We start from the raw sequence: 25,590 nt of genomic DNA on the forward strand, positions 1-25,590 counted from the left end.
TGTCACATTCTGCCTCTCCGTCCAGCCACATTCCCACTTCCCCACACCACTGCCATTCTCTACCTTTAATTATTTGATTCCCATTCCTTGTAATGTATGTTACTTGGCAATAAACAGTTTCTGATTCTGATTCTGATTCTGATTCAGCGGTGGACAAACGGTCACCCTGGACGCGCAAGCATGATTATATGCTCTCAAAGACTTCTCCATGCGCCTTGAGAAGAGGATATATTTGTCCGAAACCTCCAGGAGGTGTCCCGCCTTCCCGTGGCGTGGATCTCCATACGGGTTCGCGTCAGTGCTGGCTGCTAAAAAGTCATTCTGCTTTTGGACAGCAGGGGAGTCCACTTGAGAGTGCGGCTCATAAGGTCACATGGGATCGTTGCTGAGTGTGTGGATTTCCTTGCATGGCCTACCCTAACCAAACGAGATTATCTTTGGGAAGTGTGCCTTCACGCGGACTTGTACAGACTGAAGGTGATGCAGTGCAGAGGCTGTGAGCGCAATACGGTGTTGCAGCCAACTGACAAGTGCTCGACGTTCACCCACCGCAGGTGAATTCTTTACCTGTTGAAAGTACTTACAAGTCAATCCTAATTAAACTCTTCTCGCACGTCTTGAGAGTACTCCAGCGATTTAGTATCGGGGTGGAGCTTGCAAGTTCCTCCTGTGTTTTGTTGGGTTTTCAAACTATGTTCAGACACCAGTGTTTACTTCCCTATTACGTTTGCGGGTATTTGGTCAGTGTTTGCAATTCATCCTGAGGGGAACATGAATGTATGTGCCAAATGTCATGTCAATCCATCCGATGACCATTGAGATGTCTTAATCAAAACCACACATCGGAATGCTCGTGATGGTGCTGGGGGGAAGTCAGGGGATCACCGGAGTCACTAGTCTTCATTCTCGGGGGAACCATGGATTTCTGTAAAAAAAAATGGCATGGCAATAACAACCAATGCTTTCTGAGATATTTCAGTCTGGACCAAAGTGGTGGCCCGACAGACAGGCCCACATCCCTAGCTAGCATGGCTAAAGTCTAATCAGCAATGTTTGTTTTTTAACTTTGAAAAATTGTAGTACAGGGTTCTAAAGATTACGTGTCGGAACTTGAAATCCCCAGAAACCATGATCAGCATCTTTTTTTTAATATTTTTAATCTTTTTAAGGTTTTTTGTCAAGGAAGTTTCGTATTTATTTTACCTGTGCCTGCGCACCCAAACTACACCCTCCGCATGTAGAACGCCTCTCTTTTAACCTAACCCTGGTTTACACCGAATCTAATTTCTTATCTTAAGACCTGCCGTTTTGTACTATTGCTTTGGACAAATGTGGACCACCAAATGGCCTCAATTTGCAAACAACGTAAAAGAAAAATCAAACCTATCTTCACGAAGATGTAAAGAACAAGAAACCATACTCTACAGTTACAGAGAGGATCCTCTTCTTTGTAGCATTAATCTATCCTGAACCTGAAGGCCTGAAGTGCCTCCATTTCCGCTGCTCGTGCTGTCGCTGAAGGACGTCTGGAATGTGATTTTATCTTAATAGGCGGCCGGCTGGAGCTAACAGGAGCAAGGAGAGAAGAGGAACGGTGGCAGGATAAGAGTGGCGGTGGAAGACGGTGAAAGTAATTACTTCTTAAGTTTTGAGAGATAGATTAAGGAGACAGGGGGCAAAGAAATACACTTTCCCTCGCAGCTTCAGGGGAGATGAACTAATGATGTGACCGATGTACACCGTCACGCTGTCTATGGTAGGGCTTGATATGTTCAAGCACTACAAAAGTGGAACTATATCATTAATTACTACTTACATACATACGTATATATGCATTAAAATACGAAATCATGACTTGCAAAACATCAGTCAACAGTCAAGTACTGGTGAAATTTGTCTTCGGAATGATCTTATTTCTAAATTGAAAGGCGCCTGCATGATGAGGATGTTGTCACCATACACATTACAATTACTTTAAAAATACTTTTGAAAGTGCGTTGAGCGATCTGTGGATACAATAAGCTGTCTTGTGGCGCCTGAATGAAATCGTGCACACAGGTAATCTTAAACACATTCCTGATGGCATCTGGTTCATGAATCCCTTGGGCTCATGTGTCGGGTCATGTTATATTAAGCTGTGTAAAGAGATTATTGTGCCAATAAGGTGAACAACACCTTATAATTGATTGTTGTCCTTTTCACAAGGGAAGCAAACCAGAAAGTAAATGAAAAACCTAAACTCTGGAACGTACAAAGGGTATGCTTCAAAGTGTATTATTTACCTTTAAAGACGATGTAGGGCCTTGTATGTGATAAGCAGTATCTTGAAATCTAAGGGAGCCACGAAGCGCTGCCAGGATCGGTGCGATGTGGGATCTACCGTAGCAGTGGTGAGAGATGCGATTGAACTTGCTGACCAGGTTGCCTTATAGGTAACAGTGAAAAAAGGATGGGACCGACGATTGAACCCTGCAAATCCCACAGAGTATAAGGGAAGATGAGGACACAAAGTTGTCTTTGACAACCTGAAAAGGCCTGTTTGACGGGGAGAGCGGAGCCCCGAGATACTGACCCACTTATGAAGCCGTTCAACCAGGATGGCGTGATCAGTGGTATCAAATGCAGCAGTTACGTCATGCAGGACCAAGACAGAATGCTTGCCGTTTGTCAGCCCGCATGAGGATGTCATTTGTCACTCTTTGTGGTGCTGTTTCTGTGCTTTGTTGAAAATGAAAACCAGGTTGGAATTCATTGAAAGTGTCCTTCAATGACCTCAAGGATCATTTATTCAAGAATTATTCAAGAAGAATGGAAGTTTCGAAATAGGTCTGTAGTTATTTGGTTGCATTGGATCAAGGGCAGGTTTTTTTAAATTTTTTAAATAGGTTGTGACGCTCGCCATCTCGACACCATCAAGAACTCAGCCAGAGATGAGAGAGCTGGGGTCCACGGTCAATGTCAACAAGATTTTGCATAGGAGTAAAAGACCTTCAATCAGAGTCTCTATGGATTGTAACCCGATTTTAATCCAGGTGAGTTCTATGCTGGGCGCTATCAAGAAACCAGCGAAGGACAACATTTTTTGTCTGTGTCTTCCAAAACTGTCACAAATCACCATTTCCTGCCAAAGACGACCATTTCTTCCTAAGGTTTGGTTAGGTTCAGAGGAAAAACCATGCTTTGGGTTGAAAATCATTCACTGGGTTAAAGACCAATTTGTCAAAAGGTTGGCATGATCAAGGTTTAAAAAAAAAAAAAGAAACCCCAGCATTGACTGATGGTAGCACATGGGAAATTACGAGCGAATATCCTGACCCATCCATGCTAGAGGTCTTTGACAGGTAAATGTGAACACCTGTTGTATTCAGGCATTTGAACAATTGACTTTTTCTTGGGAGGACAGTCTGAGTTTTCTTGGCCTGTCGGACCTCTGTTTAGCGATGTCACCGTGCTCCCAGATCTCAGCAATTGAGTGCAATGTCACCATTACAAATGACGGACAAAACTATAACAGCAATTATTCTACTAGGGTTATATCCAGCACTGGGACCACCACACATATGCAGTGCAAAGTTTCCAAGTGTTTTCCATATTCCAGATTTCCTTTTCCCCTGCAATGTCAACAAGGAGCTAATCCCCCCGAGTGCTGCCCTGGAAAGAGACTACTCAACAAAATGGTGACTTCGACAGAGAGTAAATACATTCTGTCCAGCGCAAACTGTATCATAAGACGGAGGGAAGAGAGGGAAGCAGTTTGAGCTAATTACAGTAAACTAGGAGGATAGCAGCGCACTGTGAAATCTTATGTGGCAGTTGGTCAAAGTAAGCTAAGCTCTCTCTTCTTTTTTTCTCCCCCCCCCCCTCTCATTTTTTTCAGTCAGGGTAAATGACTTGAGGATTTCTGAGCTAGTGGATACAGAAGCTCTGTGATGTGACTAACCGGATTAACGGTTAGCTAGGACTTTATGGGAGGAAAATGCAGCGCGGACTCATCATCCTCTGCCGCAACGGCAGCACATACAGCATTGAATGTATGGAAGGTACAATACTCACACGGACACTAGACACACAACTTTTTCTGTCTGTGTGACGAACTGAGGAAAGGGGGGGGGGGGGGGGGGAGTGGGTACATTTTCCTGTATAACTGCGAAGTACCACTGAGCCACTAATTGTGTTTATGCAACCCGGTGGCAATGCGGCCTTTCTACCTGGTCTGACCATTGTTACAGAACGCCAGAATAGCTCAAACCGTTCTGTCAAAAACGGTAGGTTCCTGGCAGAAAGCATGCAATGTATGCATGAACATATTCGCTCCCTTAGTCCTCAAAACAAAATATGTTGTGCTCCTATTGGCAGGAAAACATTTGTCAATTCGTCAGTACCTTCCAAGAAAGCTCCATTGAGTCATATGACCACTTCCTGATCTACTACTGCTACAGTCGAAGTGGGTTAGGATAAGGCACCAGAACTACCGGGTAAGGTTAGGGAAACTAAACATATGCAGTATTTAGGCATTGTAACAAACAAGGGGCCTGCGAAAACGGCAGTGAAGGCTGACTGGTCTGTCCACCTGTCTTTCTACCACGTTGGTCGAGAGCAAGTTATCTCGACGACTTCTCTCTAGATTTCTCTGAAATGTGCTGTTTGGTATTCATGGTCCCCGGAGGGTGGACCCTAGTGCCTTCGGTATGCCTCAAATGAAGCTAGATAGTGTGACGTGTCATCCAGCTATGTCTAAAGTCAAGAGTGTTTACACCTGTTTTAAATGGCCTCATTTGAAGCCGGGGGGGGTGAAGCATCTTCAGCATCCTCTTTTTTTGTGCCTTGTCCAATCAACCGCAAAGCCATTTCGTTTTGGCGGGATTCCGGCTACATGTGTAGAATTCTGTATCTGTCACACGTCTTTGTGGTGTCGGCGCGATGAATTGCTGGATTCCGTTGACAATTCCGCATTTGAATAATGCAGTGTCGCGTATCACTGCTTAAATATGGCCACGAAAGACAAAAAATGCTCGCGCCGCTGTGGTCTTTCTGTGATCCAAACATGGATTTATAGCCTGGAAATTAGGTTATTTTGGTCATAATTTTGGTCAAGGGTTTATTGGACCGCATTGTGATTTCGTTGGGGCCCTGTTGCTGGTATTAGACGATAAGATACTGTCAGCAGCAGCACTGTAGTTTCCACAGTATTGACAAGGGGCCGGTAGAGTTGGCAGCAACGCTACATATCAACAGCTATCAAGGACATCGTAAAATAAATATTAGCACGGTGGGCATTTTGGAGGATTGTGGGAAGCGGGAGTTTAATAACACTTTAATGAAAAAGTGAGTGTTCCCTTTGTAAACCCAGGACAGGTCGCACAGATGAATGACTAACTCAGAGTGTGGTCCTATTATATCCTTTTGACTGAAGGGATTTCGGCGACCAGGAGAACAGCAAAACCAAACCATCATTTTCTTCTTGAAGCACCTGTAAGGTCTCAGACAATATGCACATGCACATGTAGATTTGTATGCATCTTTTTCCTCCAAACAAACCGAGGTGTGTCATCTTAAACAGCCGCCTCCGCCATAGCGTCCCACTTTAGGAAAAATGATGCCAATTTCATGGTTCTCTTTACTAGTTTTGTGGGCTTGCGCTTGATTGTGGACTCCTGTCCTACAGACTCTCAGACACAAACACAAACACTCCCGGGCATAAAAGAGAGGACAGATAACGTGATGGATTGCGAGGCTTAGGCTATCACTTGATCATAAATACGCAGCTTTGTGCAGTACAGTCAGTGTGCCCCCCCCCCCCCCCCCTCCACTGGAGGAAGGTGCTTTCTGTCCCAGAGAGGAGCTGCTGCTGAGTGGAGACAGGGGGGAGGGGTGTCTCTGTGAGGAGATTTGGGTGAGGTGTAGCACTGCTTTGAAGTCTGTGAAGCGCTGCTGCAGACAACCATGAGATGGGACTTTCAGTTTCCAATTACTCAAGGCTCTGCGCAAAGGCGAGGAAACTAAATTCACTCAGCCGGCAAGTCCTGTCAGTCCCGACGCCGCGAACAAGAAGCTGCCTGCCAATTTTCTTTGCATGTTGTGTGACATGTTATATAACATATGTTACAGACCAGATTTTGCATCCCTACCATTAGTCAAAGCCCCAGCAGCCACAGAGGGGACCTATAAAAAGAATATCATGTAATCTAAGCTTTTTGCATTAACCTTTAGACATTTAGCCGACTTAACTGACTAGCAGCCTTTTGCTACATGAAAACATATTGACCCCTTAGAAAAGTACTAAGGGCCCATTTGAACTCCTTCAGTTCTTTCTCAAACACTGCATATGGCCATTTTGTCAGGGTTGGGACTCAAGGTCCCCAAAATCAGTTAGTCCAGACCCTTAAAATGAACAAATCAGGAGCACGGGGCTTTTTAGTCAACATGACTCACACACATCCACACTGCTGAGGGGATTTGTCCGTCCTCGCACGATGCGTCACAGCTGAGCTGCCGAGCGGCGCAATAAAGAATGTTGAGTTCCTCTGGAGGACGACCGAGAGATGACTAACATTACGCGCTGATCACGTTAAAAGCACACCGAAGGACTCCGACCCCCGCGTCTGAGCGAACGAGGCAAAGGGTACCTGGAGCTGAACACTGCGGTGCAGCCACAGTGCACGCAACTTGGCAGCAGCAGAGCTGTCGATGCGCCGTATATCCACTCAAACTGTCTTTACTGAGACAAGCAATATGAGCCAAGGCTCACTCTGTTCCAGACCTCCTGTACTACTGCTTATGCTAGCAGACACCCCCACTTTTTTGGAGTGTTTTTTTTAACCATTAATTATCTGCCCTTCACTACACAGTGCTACACATTCACTAGTCACTATTTTGAAGCTCCACTAGGGTCCTGGGTCCAGACCTTTGAATCTGCCCCACTACCACCGAGTTGACTGCTTCTGGTCTGGCATCATGACATGGCTAACAGCGGTTTTGTTGGTTGAAAACGCCGTTGTCAAGATTCAGGCGCATATGTTGGTCTCTCGTGTCATCAATCAAACCCCCCACCCCGTGGAAAATCTGCCAGAGCGGAAGCAATGTCCGACTGAAGGTGGAAATGGAGTGTAACGAGTTGCCAGTTCCGTCTGATATCACGCAAGGGGGATCCGTGTCACGCTGCGGTGCACTGTGGCAGTAACTGTTCAGGGGGAGGGCGCAGCATTGTGGTGATTTGTGCGTCAAAAGGATATCTAGACATCCTGATTATTACTGGGCAAAATTTGGTAGAGAGATATTTTTAGACGTCTGGGTTACATAACCCTTGTTTGAAAAGCATTTCAATGCGTATGTTAGGTGCTGCCTCCCATTGAAATACACTCATATGTCAGTGGTCGCTATTGAAAGAGCACTTAGATGTAACCTAGACGTCTAGAGAACTTCTTGACCAAACTAACCCACCTTCAACATATCAACAAATCAATTAGTACTTAAAGGTGTTGTACCGTTTGAGAGGTTGTGTCCACTGGCCCACTGGTAGGCCTTCGGCGTCGGGGAGCCTCGCTAGATAGATAGTCGCTTTCCCTCCCTCGAGTATTTTATTGTCATTTTTGCTATTTCTTGTAATAAAGTGTTGCATTGTTGTACTTGCCTCTGCGGTCGGGGATCGGAAACAACAGCTATTTTGCTTTTGACGTTCGCTTTTAGAGGTGTGGCGTTTTTGACCTTTGGACGGAGCCAGGCCGGCTGTTTTCCTGTGATTCCAGTCTTTATGCTAAGCTAGGCTAACCCGTGAGACCCGTTACCTGTTTCTTCCTACAAACCTTGCCTGTTTACAGGACTTTTTGAATTTTTTTTGCCTGCCCCTTGTCTGGATCTGTTTGCCTGTTTGGACCGCCCTCTCTGGTTTTGACCCTCGCCTGCCCCGCCGTTCCCGCAGGCCTTTGAATCTCATTGTGTGAAATAAATCATCGAACTGCACCAGTTCTGTCTCAGTTGTCTGCCTTTCTGTCCGATCCCCCCGTTACCCAGCGTCGAGCCGTGACAGAAATTAAACAAATAAGTGGATATGGTCAGACTTGTGTGAGCGGGTGAGGTTATCACAGAGGAAGGGGGCCTTTTAAGGACGAATCTTCGAAGCCAAAGCTCAGCCAGATTGATCCATGGGGCTCCGTGTTGGAGATGTGGCGCGATTCTTCCACCGTCCCATTGTGAGTGGAAGTAGGGAGAAGGGGATGTGAGCGCTATTTTCAGCGACTGAAGCCAAAGCTCACATGCAGAAAAGGATTATCTACATGCGCAAATATAGAGCAGGAAAGAGTGGATTAACACAACCATTATATTCTAAATGCACCACCTAAGACACAGCGAGAATTCTATCAAATTGCATTTTCTTTAAATCCAAAATCCATCCGTCCTTTTTAATTAGCTCAGTCAACATTATCATTTCAAGTCAGAGTGAATGTCGGAAAATCGCACTTTAAACAGGCTCAGGGAGCGTTCCAAATTTCACCAGCTGCATTTGCGGTACACTCTGGAGTGGTTTGTGTGACGGAGGAGACGAAGAATAACAGGGAGGTCGTGTATTGAGCCTGGCAAAATCGACAAATCTAACCACTGGAATGAATGGCGTGATGTCACAATTCACAAACGAAAAGTAAATGCTACACCTGACAATCCAATTCTGTCGCTGTATTTCTTGTTAAGAATTGAGTTCTTTTTATATATATATATATATATATATATATATATATATATAATCACAAAGGGTGAATCTGTTTGAGAAGTTTTTAGCTCTCATGTCATCATTTCCTGTTTTGTTCGCTATTAATCCGTCAGAGCTATAGAGCGGACAACTGTTGTCCCCCACTGGAGCGCTAAATGAACCTGGAAAGCTATAGACTGCGGAGGAGCAAGTTCCACGTCTTAAAGGACGTGGCTGCTGACGGGCGACCGGACGTTTGCTCTCCTGCGACGGGGTCTTGCGTCAGCCGTCAGCCTGCCCTCATCACGTCATCCGGGTCCAGGGAGGGGACTGGGACAGCTTCTTCTGCCAGGGGGTTCGGGCCAGGGGTGGAGGGAGCTGTGGGATGAAGACTCCACATGCAGAGCCTGCACTGATCAACAGCCCTGCTGTCTTGGTCCCGAGGATCCTTTCATTTATTTCACGTTTACCGTGAATATTAATGAGCCACGACTTTCAGCAGGGCCTCAGCGACCAACAAACGAAAAGTTTGATAATACCTATGTGGTGCAAAACCTAATAATTCTAAAATACTACTTGGACACCTATCTGTTGTCCTCATATGACCTTTGTGCGAACTGAATATTGTGTAACCACTTGTTATTGCAGAAGAAAGAAAGCACTTGCCAAGCCCAGCTGGACCTTGACTAAGTTTGAACGTCCTGTTATTCCAGTGTTTTTGTGGTGTTTCTCTGTGTGGATCAGTGTTTGGACATGTTTCTGTATGGATCGCAGTTTGGCTGTCTTTAACACTGATGTTGTGTAAGACTGTTTATTGGACTGCTCAGGGAACACTGTCAGGTCATCCTGACCGTTAAGTCCAGAACACGATCATCCTGCTACGAGCAGAGGGATTAATTGCCGAAACTGCGGCAACCGGTCCAAAACACCGGGTGTAACGTTACTGCAGAACAGAACTGTATAAAAAGGACATGATTTATTGTTTTGTATTGAGTTCAGTTGCTCTGCAGACAAACTCAGATCTTTGTTAGCTGCATCCTACAAAATAAATGTCATCATTTGGTCAATATATGTATAAAAAGGATAACTACCAATTTGACATACAGAAACTACTCATCATGTGGAGTACTTTGGAGTACTGTGGAGTGCTTGTACCTGTATGCGGTGGGGGTCTAATGACAAGATGGTATCAAGCTGAATTATGAGAAATATAGCATCCAGTGGTTTTGGAGCTTGACCCATAGTGTAGGGACTAAAAGTCAGGATATCTCTGATTCTGTCAGATTCTGACTTTTTTTATCTGAGTCTCTGGGGTAATGTATTGGAGCACCCCTTTAACCCCAATGAATTAGGTTAAAACATAACAAGACAAGTGTGGCTAACTTCTCAGCTGAGTATGTAAGATGCCACGAGGCCAGGGGGCCAGTTAACAAATAAACATTAATATGCCTCACAGGCCTTTCTGCCAGAAAGCCTTTCTAACGCGTGGTTAACGTTGTGAAGCGGTTGCAAGTTTGGTTTAGATTTAGGGATTAGATTTAGGTATGAGACAAGATCGTGGTCAACGTTGACTTTTGGTTCCACACGGGACACGAGCAGCAGCCTCCTGGGAGAAAGTCCCGCCTTTCTGTCAGAAAGGCTTTCTGGCAGAAAGCCTTTTTGAAGGCAAACCTCTCCCACGTGCCCTGAGCAGGTCAGGTGTACATGAACTTTTTGAAACCAAGTGTCGCCGCTTCTGCACAGATCGCTGATGGGCTAATATGCAACTTCCCAAGTAATAGCCCACGGGCGGCAAGTCATTGTCACTTCTACTGTAGGTGTGATGATGCATTAAGGGGACCTTTTGAGTGTGGGGTCGGGAAGCTTCCTGACCTGGCGGTGCTGTCAGAGTGTGTTTTCTGCCATAAGCCTCTGGTGCCTGTCCTCAAACTTCATCTCATCGGGGAATGTGAACAAGTCTGGAAGCCGGCACAGACACCCGAGGGCCGGGGGGGGGGGGCGGGGGGGGGGGCTGCGTGATAGTGGCCACAGCGAGCTAACCTGACAGAGCTCACACCTTGAGCGTGAATGGGAAGGCGCAGGCTGCCCGCTGACACATGAAAGAAGCAGGGGGACGGGAAAGATGTGTCCACCTGCCCGGAAGACAAATGCGCAGCAGGGGCATCATTTTGTTCATGCAAATGATACAGGGATCTCCGAGAGAATCAGCGCTTGTTTATGTGACCCGCCGTGACCTTCCAGAGAAAGGTTGTTTGTCTCCTTACTGTATCTGCAGGGAAGAGATTATGTCCCGCATACACAACATCTGCCGGCACACACACACACACACACACACACACACACACACACACACACCAACCCATCAGGAGGAGCTCATTTCATCTATTTGTGACACTTTTCCTACGTACAAGTGAATGTCTGGTGAGCTGGTGGGGGGGGGGCTAATATAACCGTCTTTATAGTTTATATTGGGCAGTGTACTGTAATGCAGTGAAAATGCATCATATTTTAAGGTGTCATATTACTGTCCAAGACTTGACACCTTTTCAACATGGCTAAAATCTCAGACTCAGGAGGTCAGCTGGTCGGCTTCCTATTCAGGCTCTCTGGACTGCGGTCGTCCTGCCGGACTGAGACGGTTCGCAGCTACCTCCCTCTGCACCGAAACTTCATATGGATGAGCAGTGATGAATCACCGGGGGCCTGTGGGCATTGTGGTCACACGGCTGGACACAACTGATTTGCCCTAATCTGGAGCGCCTGAGACGCACATGTGTAATGAGGTGCATCCAGGACTGCCAGCTATGCGTTTTCTGCTAAGTGTTTCCGCCCTGCTAATTATGCTTAATTGTACTTCCCGTCAATCATACGCAAACAAGAGGGAATGCTTCCGCAGCTGCTGTCTCATCCGTATGCCTCCAGATTCACTTCATGTTTGTGTGCGAGCGACGGCGAGACGGCGGCCAATCAGCAGCCCCGTCACCGCGTTTAAATATGGAAACAGGCCGATTTCCTCCGCTAATTACTACCACCATAATTCTCTGCTGCTTAGCATAGCTCCTTTAACTCGACATCAGATCAGGCATGAGAACACAGGGGGGTGGGGGGTGGGGTGGTGGTGGTGGGGGGGTGTTTTTCGTTTTAACACCCGTCCCATCCGTCAATAATACGAGCTGGTGACAAGAGGCGCGACGAGGCTTGAATGAAACCACGAGGACGCTGGCGAAAGGAAAGACTGACTGTCGTGGTGCAAGGACGCTCAGTGTGGTCCAAGTGGTGCCTCACAAACGTTTGCGTGTGTCGGCCAACGTGGCGAACGTGGACCGTGCGCAGGTTCGTACACTTTATGATCGAAAATGAAAGCTTTCAGAAAACCCAAGCAAAATCTCTAAAAGGAACTGCAGACATTTGGCCCAGTTTTTGTTCCTTGGGTCTATGCTGGATTAGCACATCACTGTCAGTGATATTGTTGTGTATGTATAATGAGCCCAAGCCCGGGACAGAGCCCTTCTGGAGCCCTAGGCAAGATTTTTCATCTTCACTGGTGCAAAAGCTCTTTTTTTTTTCTTTTGTTTTTTTTCTGGAGTTCGGTATGTACCTGTTCTGCACTGGTGCGCACCGCTTCCAGGAAATAAACCACGCTAGAGTCCAACACTGACAAAAGCTCTGGCCTTCTCCCAGAAATCTCCCTAAGCTGACCTCCGAAGACCGATACTGTGCACCAGTATATTAGCAATATGTGTGTCAATATCCGGAATATTAATGTCACTGAAGTAAACACTTTTTAAAAGCAATTAAAGCTCCGCACGGTGCTGTTGAATTAGTCGCCTTCAGTATAAACCTCTGCGCACCACATTGCCAGCTGTTATGTATAAATAGTATGAAGAAAAAAAGAATTGGCCGATTGCACAAAGTGAGAACTCCCAGTAACTGACACAACAGCATTTCGTTTCAACAATCCAGAGGAGATTTGTAAGCGTGTGGAAAAGGAAGTCCGGTGAGCGTCATTGATATGCGCTTCCATAAAGATGCTGACGTTTAGTCCCTATGGGTGGACCTCCAAACCCCTGGATCACCTACACGTCCACGTTAGACCATCCCTGCCTGGTGAACAGCCGTGGCTTTGAAACTCCAAGTTTTCCACTTTCTGTTATAAGTTTGTACAACAGAGAGCTACTTTCTCAGACTTTTGACAAGCTTGGCAGGTGCCATTCCTCGCGATCTTGATGTGCAAAATTGGTGGGGTGCCCTTTTAAATATTTAAGACAAGAAAAGAACCCACTCTGTGTTGGAAGTGAACAGCAAACATGAAAACCAGAGCCCCGAACACATCCTCATAGCTTTTAAATGAAGCGTAAAAGAGCACACGCAAATATGCGCAACTGTAATATGCTAACTGTCCGGAACAGGCGGCGTCCGCCTGGTATTTAGTTGCGGCTTTAATCCAGTTTTCAACTGGGTGGACAAAATAAGGGAAACACAACAATCTAGTGCTATTGCCCCTGCAGGAGTGGGCCTATCAAAGTGAACGCAGCTGAACTCAAACCTTTACTGCACACTTTTTACTCATTAAAAAGATTGAGCCTCTCTTATAGTGTATCAATGATCAAAATTGGCGCTCTTAACCCCCCCGCCCCACCAAGGGATTTTTCTGCTGCCTCAGGGCAACGCTGTGCTATAAGGGTAGTAAAACACCCGAGGACAGTCTGATCCCGTATTCTGCTCATTTCAGCTCGATATTTTTATTCTGGGACTCCACTAGAGGAGCTTTGCATGATTCACAGTTCATAAAAAGTCCTTATGTATCTTCTCCTGGCCCTTCCTGCAGCCCCCTGGAAGCCCCCCCCCCCCTCTGCCTGAAACAAGCCGTTTGAGACAAACTGAACAACCTCCAAACACCTGAAGAGTAGTTCCTGAGCAGAGCGCTCCGATATACAGCACCTAGACCTGCTTTGTAATCAAACAAGACATCTCACTTTCTACATTGTGGGACCTTTAAGTGAAATACATTTGTTTTTTTATATAGTGTTCGTTCAGAACATTTATATCGTGCAGCAAGCCCACTTTTAATGATTGTATTGTAACAGATTGTGCAGAAAGTAAAATGTATCCCATAGAAGGTCCCTGTGTCCACTGCCTGAGGATCTCAGTGGATATGTTCATAAAAAAACAATGATCAATCAACTTTTACATCACATTACAAGTCCTTCATTGAGTAGAGAAGTCTAACTGCACAGCGTTGCCCAGGAGGCAAGATCCTCTCGTTTGCCGCCTCGCCCAGAGGCAGATGTGGGAGATCAATGTCAATGTCAATGCTTAGAGGGGGTTTTGTTTCGCACCCCCACGGTCGCGAGATAGAGAGGGGGGAAAAAAAGAACGGAAGAGTATCCTCCCAAAACACTGGATCCTACATTTCCCATAATGCAACTCCATCTTTGAGTTGACCCTCTTTGAGCCAGTTCCTCTGATACTTCACCGTCTCAGACTCAGATGACGTATGTGGCACTCACGAGCTCTGGCTGTTTTTTTTTTTCCCTCCTTCCTTGTATATATTCGTACTCTTTGCTTGCCAGGGGGGCCCTCCCAGCGGTCAGACTTTACCTTCCTGCCGTGCAGGCAAACGGCCGAGGGGGACGCTCTTCGATGTGACCGAAACCCTCCGACCTGCCTGCGCAGTTTGTTTGCGCGGGAGCGCGACGGAGGTTGCGGTTGGGGTCGGAAGGTTCCACCTGATCAGCTTAACAGGATGAAAGCGGCGACCCCACAAAAGCTTTTCAAATAGCAGCGCATCGATGCTTCTCAACGAGTCAAATCCCTGTCATCTCCGCGCAGGCCCCGCTCGCGGCATAATCTACCGAGCGCAGCAGCCGCCGGCGTCGGCGTGATGAGACTGAGTGGGAGTGGCCGCCCGGCGAACAATTAGCCTCAGCCACAACCTTTAGCTGCTACCTTGGATTACGCGCTGTCACTCATTGACAGCTTTCCGCCAGCTCGCAACTTATGCTTTCTTTTGAAGTAGCAAAATCCCTAAGCTGCAGTATGAGAAAAACCTCCTTCCACCCCGTCCTCCCTAAAAGCCGGCGTCAAAAATGCACGCACCCTCCATCGCTTGCTGTCTGCATCTGTGACAGACAATGGGGGTGGGAGAAGGGATATTGTGTACTCTCTGCTGTTGCTTTGATGTTCAGCAGTAATAGAAAAAAAAAGGGGGGGGGGGGGGGGTTTAGGTTCCCGGCTGCGCGGCTTTTCTTTTTCTTTTTTTTTTTGACTGACAGAAACAAATGAGTATCATGTTCATCTCTGAGTCTTTAAAGCGGCGTCAATGTCACCCCACTGTTTCCTCAAATCTATGTAATGGGAGTGGGAGAAATTGTCAGGCCTGCCTGAGCTCAATTTCACACACTTCATGAAAGTCAAGACTAGGTTGTCATTCTTACTTAATCCATACAAGGCCCGAGGCAGAGTGGGTGGATTTGGTCCAGGACATTTCTGAAGTCGAACAGCAAAACTATTAAACTCTGCCTGCTGACCAAACAGCCTAAACGGGCTGAGTTGAAGTGGGGTTACTCATCCGTAAAAAAGTAGTAGTTGGTCTTCCACTTCTAGGGGCTGGCAGCGCAAAGATGCATTGGAATGGCTCAAAGAGTTAGGCCAGCCTTTGTTTTAACACTGGTCTAATGTGCCAGATGTTAAAAAACAGTGTAAAAGCGTCCATCTCTCTGGGACATGACTACATCACGGTGTAGAAACAGCCTCAGGGTCTGCCCCCCCCCCCCCCCCCCCCCGTGATATTAAACGGCTCCAGTGATTTCAACACGCGATCATACAGATGGTGCACAGGGCCGTTGTAAAAGATGGATTCTTACGGAGTATAGCTACACAAAATGTGCTGCTGCAGGTGCTGTAGGTGCTGTAGGTGAAACTCACTCATGAGTGACGGCGTGAAAGTCAGAGTTAACATAACGAGTGCCAATGCATACTTTCCACTGAAAGCACGAATTGGCCATAAAATTGGTCAACACACAATATTTTGTTCGGATCGCCATAGTATAAGCACGATATACCAGCCTGACCTGTGTGGTTATATGAAATAATGCCCTCTGTTTTGATAACTGCACATCTCATTGCGTAGACAAAAAGCTTTAGAAAGGTAACTTCACTGCCCTACTGTTTACTAAGGCTGTTTCACAAGTGATACTATGGCTATGCCCTAAATCCATTCCTCAATCATTCACTGACTGACGGACTGTAATTCATTTTAATTAATTACTATTTGAGTGGAGTTTGTGGTGCACTTGCAGGGTGCCCTTGAATCTCAAACTCCTCGGGGTCAGCAACCTGGGAGGCAATATTCGGCTTCGGGGCACAAACAAAACCAACTGACCCTGTGGTCCTTCCACTGTCTTTCATCTTTGACGCATGTGCTGACGAAATGAGTATCAATTACGTCGTAATCTGTCAGTGGTTGTCGTTTGCTCATCACTGAATATTGCTTGTAAAGTGTAACTTGCGACTCCTCAGTCCGTCCAGAAGGCACGTCTTCTGCTGGAGGGACCCTAGCTGGGCAGCTTACGGAGGTCGCGTCGCACTGTGGTGGGTCAGAGCTGGTAAACGGTCCTTCTTTGAGAATCAAGAATCAAGAATTGGTTTATGGACTGTGCGTTGGATCTGATCTATGGTCAGTCAATCTAACCAGGACTCATTAAAAGCTGACAGTCCTCTAAGACTCCCCAGTGCAAGGCCTACATTTCTTATTCGTGGGTCATTCAGCGCTGTGATCTAATCCAGCACTTCTTATTGATTCGGTAGTGAGTGCAGATGCTCTCTCGGTGGACACAGGCTTCGTTTATTCGTCCTTTTGCTGTTTCCACTTTTTCATTTTCATACCCACATCGGAGTGACAGACCATCGGTTAGAGGAGTGGAGCTATCTCACGCAGAGATGGTGTGTGGATAGGCCCGGTAATAAGGACATTAAACATCTCTGACTGGAGAGGGGTGACCTTCCTGCCATAAATATGAGCTATGTGTTTTCCTGAGCTTACCCAAGATAGCGAGGATGAAACACATCCTTCCCGGTTCCTATGCATATGAGCGAGAGCGGTAACTGAGCCAAACAGCTTCGGAGCATTTGCATACACAGCAGCAGCTCCCTTATTTAGCCCAATAAATGTGACGTCTTTTGTCCTTGGCTGGAACTAAAAAGCCTATCCACGGGGGATTATTTGGGGTCGATGATCTCCTGGTGGGAACTGTGCATTCATCGCGAGCTGAATATGCTGAATGTAATGCCATAATCTGTCAAACAGATAGATCCAAGTGACTGATTTACCAAATTTAGACTGGGGGGGGGGGGGGCATATCACAGGTCTGCTTTTGACTGTGCACGAAGCATACTGTATGCCTCGACGCTAGTCATGCAACTGTGATTTTTGGCATGTCTGTTAAACCGGAGGGTAAATGAAATATACATACACTAGTAGAAGAACAACAAGAGCAAGCCCAATCATGGCCGGGGGGGTACTTGTTGACCGTAAATAAAATATATATGTCATGATAATATTTTGATTGCATGATAATATATTCTATATAATTGCAGCACCTTATTCAGCCACGAGTAGCGTAGTCAACTCACTTAACGCAACCCACTAGCAAACTTTCTAACTGAACTGGATTTGAAAGTTAGCAGCTGTGTCACAGGCGATGTGCCGTTTCCATGGTTACCACGCATTGAGCATTAGGTTCTCTACTAATAGACCATTAGTCACCAAAGGTTTTCGGGCTACGTGGCCTTCAACAAGGCGGTGTCTGAGGCTGCATCCTGTGTCCCTATATATGACACAGGGGAGGAGCCGTGCATGTGCTGGACCGCCCTTTGCTGTGCGCGCGTTCTCAAAGTGGGAAATCTCCTTTTCACGCCTTCCTCGAATTATGTTCTGATTCCACCAAGTGTAGTTACTTACAGTTTCATTAAATAAAGGGCGATAGGCCCGAGGTCTATCGGGAATAAATCGTCCGACTTGAGGTAATAACACGCACATGATATCATCCTCTGGCCTGGATACGCTACAGAATAGAAAGATTTTTTTTCCCCCTCCTCTGCTTTGTAGGACAGAGCCGTGTGGTGGGAAGAAGGCAGAGGAAAAACAAGACAGCAGAGTACTCCTCTGCGGTTTGGAGCAGAGAGGAGCTTTACCCAAGCCTGTCACCTGTCAGTCGAGGACTAGTCAGACTGAGACAGTGACAGTTTGAGGTCAGGGAGTGTTTCCACTCGGCTCAGGGGCCAGGCGACTGGAGAGCTACAACATGCCCGGAGGGACGGCCCGTGAATGGCAGGTATCCTAAAAGAAGATAGGCTCCCTCTAGATTCCTCTGACAGCAATCGTACCCATGCTGATATAATCCAACAGGCGAACAGTGCTGTGCTGTGGAGAGGAAGCCCTCCAGCTACTTCAGAGTATTTTGCAGAGGTCCAGGGCTTACTGGACAAGTAAAACTCAAATATACAGTTATTTGTGGCCTCAAACTGGATCACAACTGGAAGAAGAGGATTGAATGTTCATTACCCCCGCAAATGAGAGCGTCGAAAAGAACAAACAGCATAGTGTTGATTTGGCTATCCTCAGAGCCTGACCGGTAGTGGGACCTAAAATGGAAAGTTTGCTCTGAGGGGCACATTAGCGGAAAAACCCCACGGGGTAATTACACTAAAATAAATAAAGATTTACCCCCCGTCCAATACGGTTGTTCTCAGCAAACGTCAAATGTAAGACCCTGTGTACACATTTGAAACTGAGATTGGAGGGGGAAAAAAATTTGGAGAGAATTGATTCCTCCTCATGAATTCACTCAGAAAGGTTTCATGTCCATGTGCCTGTTCGGTTCTGACATTTCTAGTGTACAGTTAGTGGCTCTGAAAGAAAAAAAAAGCAACCCTCCCCACCTGGATTCATAGAATCAAGACAAGATAGCAAGACATCCTCTGGGGACCATGAACACGGCCAATTTCATTGAATTCCAGTTCCCGAATTTTTCAGGTTTTTCAATTTTGAACTGATTATGGAGCTATGCAGGAGGTCAGGGGGATCATAAAAGTGTTGGCGATTATCTTCTGCGAGCCACGACTTTTGCTATGACTCGGTAATATTTCGATGTGGTGAATGGACAATAACAATAACAACACCAAGATTATTGGCCATTGACCGGCAGAGGGAGAACCCTTTAAGATACTCGCTGCTTGTGGGAAAACAAATCAGATGAAATGAAGGCTAAAGTGTGTGGTAGGTTTAATCACAGTGAAATTGAATACCTATAATGAATATTGCTACATTAATAGCTGGCACTGTAAGCTCAAGGGAGGAAAGTCAATTAAATATAAAGATAGTGGGGAGCTTTGAATAACTCTCCGACTAATGTGCCGTATTTCTATTTATCTTCCTCTGTTGTCAAAAAAAAAAGAGTCTATTACAATGTAAGCACTTCTCAGAGAGTGAAATGGAAGTTACCCAGCCTTAAGCATTTCCATATAGAAATACGGTTACAGTTGGCACTACATGACACAGTTTGGTGTGGGTTCGCTGAGTCTGCGGTGGATGTAATCTGTAAAACCACAGAAGCAAATGTACCCAAATCTGTACAGCTAAATCCTTCCACAACCAGAAACCATGGATTACAAGAACCATCCGGGATGCCATGAACACACACTGCAGCCTACAACGTCGGGCAACATGGCCAGTTACAAAGCAGCGGCCTACAATGTAAGAAGGGCGGTACGGGAGGGACAAGGAGAAGAAAGTGGAACTACAAGCATCCACGGAGCAGCTCAGTGCGTTCAGCGGATTAAACACCTCACTGTGCATGCGAATCCTTGACTTCCTGACGTCGCCTCGGTGACGACACAGCTGGGGTGGGCGCTGCATACTGACTCAGAGGTGAGAAAGGCAAGGCAGAGACTGCCTCAGCTCAGACGCTTGAGGAAATCCCGGGTATCCCCTGAAATACTGAGGGATTTCTACTCCTGCACCGTCGAGAGCGTCCTAACGGGAACATCGCTGCCTGGTAAGGAACAAGGCCCGGCAAAGAGTGGTTCATTCGGCTGGACGTACAAAAGGCGGTGCTCAGGATCAATAAGGATCCCGACCACCTGGATAACAGCCTTTTGCTCCCTGCTGACAAATGAACTTGATGATTGATTGATTGATTATAACTGTGACTTACGGAGGGAGTGCCACTCGTCCTGCCTTATTGTCTTGGTGATGTTGTAGGAGAGGTTTTTGGGTATCGTAGCCGAGGAGTAGTGATACTTGATGTAGGAGCACCTTGCGATGGAACCTGCAAAGAAAAAGAAAGAAAGAAAACATAGGATTTCTTTTTTAATACAGAAAAAAACCCCAAAACACTGACTCATGGGTCATAACATAAGATCCACACTGATGACACACAGAGCAGGACTGAATGGAACGTTAAGATACCATTGTTCCACAGCTGGAGAGACCATGTCTGCAGTTATTAATGAAATACCCAGACACTGGCAAATCACTCTTCCTTTCCGAAAACAATAGCAATCTGCTGTCGAGAGACCCTATTGTGTCAAACGCTGAAGAACACTTTCAACGCACATTTCTATTACCTACAACTCTGACACAATGGCTGTCAGAAAAAAATGACGTGTACCTCAAAAGCTATTAACTAATCAGTCAAGGGAGCCATTCAGCATATAATTATAAATGTCTCTGAGAGTCCCCCCGGCCCGGGGATGTGCGTGCGATTTCTAGATGAAATGTTTGGCTCGCAATGTAGACCTGAGTCAGACCGACAGTCAGAAAGACGCCTGGATTAATGGCGACGGCAAAATACTTAAATGTTGTTCATGTTCAAGAGGACAGCATTAATCGTTTGGTCAAACCACTTATGCGTACACTCTCCTGATAAGGGGCCTCTAGTGGTCAATAATGCCTCCTCTCTCTCAGTAGAAAAGGTAGGAAGTATCATGATGTTGTTAAACCTCTGTGAAACCTCATACGGAGGAGGTTGGGTTGGACGGTTGGGGCGTATTTATATGGGTGAGGCTGAGGCTGATAGGATAGTTCTGCAGGTATTTGGTAATGCAATTTTGACCTGATGATGGATGATGCTGATTTCCGTTCATCCTGAGGGGAACATGAGTGCGTGGTTCAAATGCCACGACAATATTGCAACAGTCAAGAATATCAACTTCATGGTGGTGCTAGATGAAAAGCCAGGGGATCACCAAAGTCATTGGGACGCATCCTCTGGGGAACACGAATATCTGTCATCCAAAAGTTGTTGACTTATTTCAGTCCGGAACTGAAGTGGGGGACAATTCAACCCCAGAGCCACACCGCTAGCGTCGAATGGGTTGTCTCGGCAAATGGCAAACAACAACCTGTCCTCCAAGACACTTAACCTCTCTATCGCAAAAACGGTCTTAACATTTTAATTTACACTAATAAATGACCAATCACAAGAGTGTTGCTTTGGTTGCTTTGGAACGTTCAGCTCTCAGCCTCAACAGTCATCATGATGACATCGAGGGAACACAGATGTAGTGGAGAATGTTTGCAGAAGTTGTAGCAGTAATACACTCAGTAGTTTGCAGACAACTCCTGTAATTGACATTATATAGCCAAGTTTCCATGCGAATTAAAAGCAAATCTGAATTGAATTTTTACTATACTATACTGTCAACTACCTTATAATGGCAAAAATATATTTAAAAAAAAATACAGTAATTGTTCATCTCACCTCCATCTTTTCTAGTTCCCTGTTGTCCCTTTGTAACTTGTGTGCCTAGTGTGTGTCTCTGGGACAGTGCCCGGCCCCGAGCCCGTATCAACACAAAGTGAGAATGGTGGCCGAAGTGCTGCTGTGTGTTCATAGCAAGGCTGTAATTTTCTGGCTGGTGGAGAAAGAGCTGCTTCCTTTTGACACCATTTCTGCACGTCTGCTCTAATTATCTCTGGCGAGGCTGCGTGGCCTACTGAAAATTGCATTAGCGGAGTCCTGGGAGATTTGAACTGCACAAACAAGAGACAACCAAGATAAGAACCCCCTGCCTGTCTCATCTGTCCTGCAGCCATGCACGCACACGCACACACACACACACACACACACACACACACAGAGACACACACTGGCACAAACAAGCAAACCCAGGAGACCACAACTGCTGACGATGGTAATTACCCATTCATGACTATCTCTTTATCCGCGGTGCGGTCGGCACCCAATCGCTCGCACAGCGGGACTAGATGTATTTGGTGAAACCGTGGCGTATAAGCTGGTACAGTATAAATCCTAAAACACTGCTAATAATACGTTGTAATCTCCATATCGCTTAAACGAGTTCGAAATTCCTTTTAGAACAGCTTCCGGGATGCAAAGATTGATATCTACCGTTTTTGCCGTTATCTGCTCCTGGGTTTTGCCTGACAAACTATCAGAGGGAAAAAAAATAAAAAATAAAAAAATAAAAAAATGATACTAACAGATGGGAGCTTGTAAATGATCTCTTTATTAGTCCCCCATACATTAGTCTCCATAATCCTGGAGAATGTCATGTACTTTGAGCATATGATGACAGACTGCGATATGTAAAAATAGTTTAACACTTGATTATTTTTAGCCCCCCGTCTGGCAGCGGGGTGGTCAGCGGGTTGCGAAATTCCACTTCCTGCTAGCCAGCTGAGAGCTACACAACGGTAAGAAGTATTTCCATTATTATCGGCAAAAAGTATAAAAAGTTAAATCGCTTAAAGTGAAAAAGGGGGCCCATTATATTGTCATGTAAATCACGTTATTAGATTATTATTACTGATGCAATTAGCTCCATCTTGACCAGCTGCAACATTAACGTGAGATTGGATGATTTCCAGTCTGAAAAGTCATCGTCCTACAGTGGCACGGCCGTGTCCAGTCACGGTTGCGGTAGCACACACACACACACACACACACACACACACACACCCTCGTCCCTAGTGCCTGGCACCATGATGCAACATTGATTAATTGATCAGTGATGTTCGCGTGTAATCCATGTGCTCAGTGAAGGTTTGCTGTAAGGCCTCTCCTGATACCTCAGAGCTGCTTCCGCCGTGTAGTGTTTGAAGATCTTTTAACTCTGAACTCCGTGCTATCCCACTGGCTTTAAAAAACAAAAACAAAACACAGACCTCTGCTGATGTCAGGGCACGAAGAGAAGAAAGGTGGTTAGCAGTCTCGCGTCGGCTGGTGTGGATTTTCCTGACGTTTGAGGAAGCCTCTGCGACCCACGGAGGAATTTCAAATCGGCCAGTACAACTGGAAATGGGCTTCTATTACCCAAACCAGAGATCATTTGAACACAGCTCGCCCCTGTTCCAATAGCCCCCCACGCCATACTGCTCACATACACTACACAGATACTACATCAAGGAGGCCACCGGAGGAGACAATGTAGGGTTTTAAAAGGTTGTTCCGCTTCGGCAACGTGGACAGACGGCGCTGACAAGAATGGGCTGAACATTTTACCCTTCAGGTAATCAATATTGCCCTGGCCGTGCGGACGCCGGAACATCCATCCTATTATATTGGTTGGACTGGATGTGTTGTTGAAGAAGCACTTGGGTTTAAAGACGGGGAACTAGGGAATGAGGGCCCCAGCCTGACAAGTGAGTCCATTAGATCCAGAAATTTTGAGCAGATGAAAGCATAAAACAACCACTTTCTCTTGTCAGCGGTATAACAAGAGGTGCAAGAAGTACTCTGGCACAATTTTCATCCGCCAATAGAAAAAAAAAATGGAAAGTGTTTGTTCATGCAGGGGACCAAAGACACTCTGGCTTGTAAGAATCTGAAGTCACTAGGAATCCCCATCGGAAAGGCTCTCCATAGAAGTTTTTATATCTTTTTTTATGGCTTCAGGCCTTTGCCACGAACGGCCTTTGGATGCCAAAACAGCTTTAATGCACTGACCCATCAAGTTCTCACAAAGTAGGTTGTTGTGCCCATATGACCTTTATTGGTTAATGTCTGGTTAAGTTCACTACAACTGCTTCGGTAAGTGTCAGGAAGGAAGGTTAAGGGTCAGGAAAGAACCTGGAACCTGTACCTGTACCGTCCTCCCTGCCTCATTCCTGTTCACCTGTGGACTCTCAGTATGGAGCTTCCCGTCTACCCGGATTATCGGCATTCGTCACCCTCGTGACATTATGGTTAAAAGAAACCTTTGCTGACTTCGTCCCACAAGATTGAACATCTGTAGCCCCACCAGTGGCCCGAGGAAGCTGCAATGTTTCCTGCACCCTATGCTGTGAAAGTGCAACTGATGAACGGATGGTTTTGCTATTTGCCACAGCAACTAAAGGTGTCAATCAGGACGGAAATATTACGGACTGTAACTTTAACAATGCAGAATTTGGGATAAGGCACCATACAATTCTCTTTAAAAAAACAAACAAAAAAAAATCCTTGAACGTTTAAAGTCTCTAGTCTCGGCCATTTTCAAATATTTACTTGTGGAGGAGCAATTACGTACGCGCTCCAAAACAAAGTCATTTGGCCTGGGTCACTGACGATGTGAACTAACACGAGTCAGCCAGCCAGCCAGCCAGCCATATTCCTACTGCAGCGGTGGCGGCGGCAGCGGCGGCAGCGTGCCAAACATGGGAACATGTTGAGAGTGTAGGAAACAGCAAAAGAGACCCGTGAAGGGAAAATGTGTTTTTAATCCGACCAGATTTCTTTCAGAAGTGGGCAGCCTCCGTCAAGTCCTGAGAGCTGAGGGGAACTGCTGAGTTGGTTAGTTGCTAATTCTCCGCGGGTCCGTTTTCACAAGCAACACCCTTTCGCCATTGAAGCTATTGTGAATATGAAACTACCGGTGACTCTAATTCTACAAGCTCTTCATTCGCAGCTGTTTGAGGGAAATGCAGCGCACACAATGTGTACTCGTGCGGCACGAGATCATTTTGAGACAACAAGGCTTTGCTAAGTCGATATATTTATTGAGCGGTAATTCCATCCGAAAATGAGCATCCACACCCGCAGGTGTGTAAATTCCCAGAGGAATGGGGAGCATCCGCACACACTGTAAAAGGATGTGGTTGTGCGTGAAGCGGGAGTAGAGAACGGGGAGCAATCGGATGCCGGACTTGCGCGCCCGCATTCGATACCCCTCTCCATAAATCACCGCCTGCTCCCCTCGGGCCTGAAGCTCCACCGCACTCTCACCGTTTGACGAGCAAGCACTGCATTATTGCGACGGAAGGAGCGTGGCGGTTTGCATCCATACCTGCCCATGTGAGTGTATTGCACCTGTACTGTCTGGATGCGTGCATAGCGGCCATTTTCTTGCAGGGGTGCATTCTTGGACTCAAGAGGCGTCAGACACGGCCGGTGATACGGAGGGACTCGGTCGAATCTCATCCTCGAGCGGCGGCACTTGACCTTTTGGTTGAAGGTCAATTGCGAACTCGTCTTCAGCTCTCTGCTGTCTTGATGATGAAGACGAAAGGATTGCGACGTGGACAGTTACATTTCCAAAATACTGATTGAATATGTCTCTGACACATTGCAATAACAGCTGTAGCGAGTAAGTCGCGCGCACCTTCTTTCCCACAAGCCACTTGATCCAAAAACTGAAGGTCCTGGTTCAAAACTATTACGTTTACGAGCTTAAATTAGTAGATATGATTGAAACTTTAACTGGGCGGCGTTCTGTGGGGCAACATTTCAATCATTTTTCTTCTTCAAGGTAAAACAAAATGAGGCAATGTAGCGTTTGGTCACGCAGTTTCTGCACATTATCTCGGAAGTTTGCTCCCAGTTTAGGGTTCGGATTGGCTGCTGGTCGAGCGATTACGGAGCAAAGATTTTTTCCGTGGCTTAAGGGTTAAGGATAGACTGTGG

At 46.2% G+C, this 25,590-nt stretch overlaps 1 protein-coding gene across 1 annotated transcript in view; it reads right to left on the reverse strand.

Annotated features, from left to right (window-relative positions):
* The window catches only part of tmem178bb (transmembrane protein 178Bb), a 66,103-nt gene that overhangs the window by 13,123 nt on the left and 27,390 nt on the right, over positions 1 to 25,590 (reverse strand). The window contains exon 2 of the mRNA XM_070929131.1: positions 19,900 to 20,013. Coding sequence (XP_070785232.1) covers positions 19,900 to 20,013 — 114 coding nt within the window. The remainder of the gene's footprint in view (positions 1 to 19,899; positions 20,014 to 25,590) is intronic.

The sequence above is a fragment of the Enoplosus armatus genome, chromosome 22, assembly GCF_043641665.1.
Source record: "Enoplosus armatus isolate fEnoArm2 chromosome 22, fEnoArm2.hap1, whole genome shotgun sequence".
Taxonomy (NCBI): Eukaryota; Metazoa; Chordata; class Actinopteri; order Centrarchiformes; family Enoplosidae; genus Enoplosus; species Enoplosus armatus.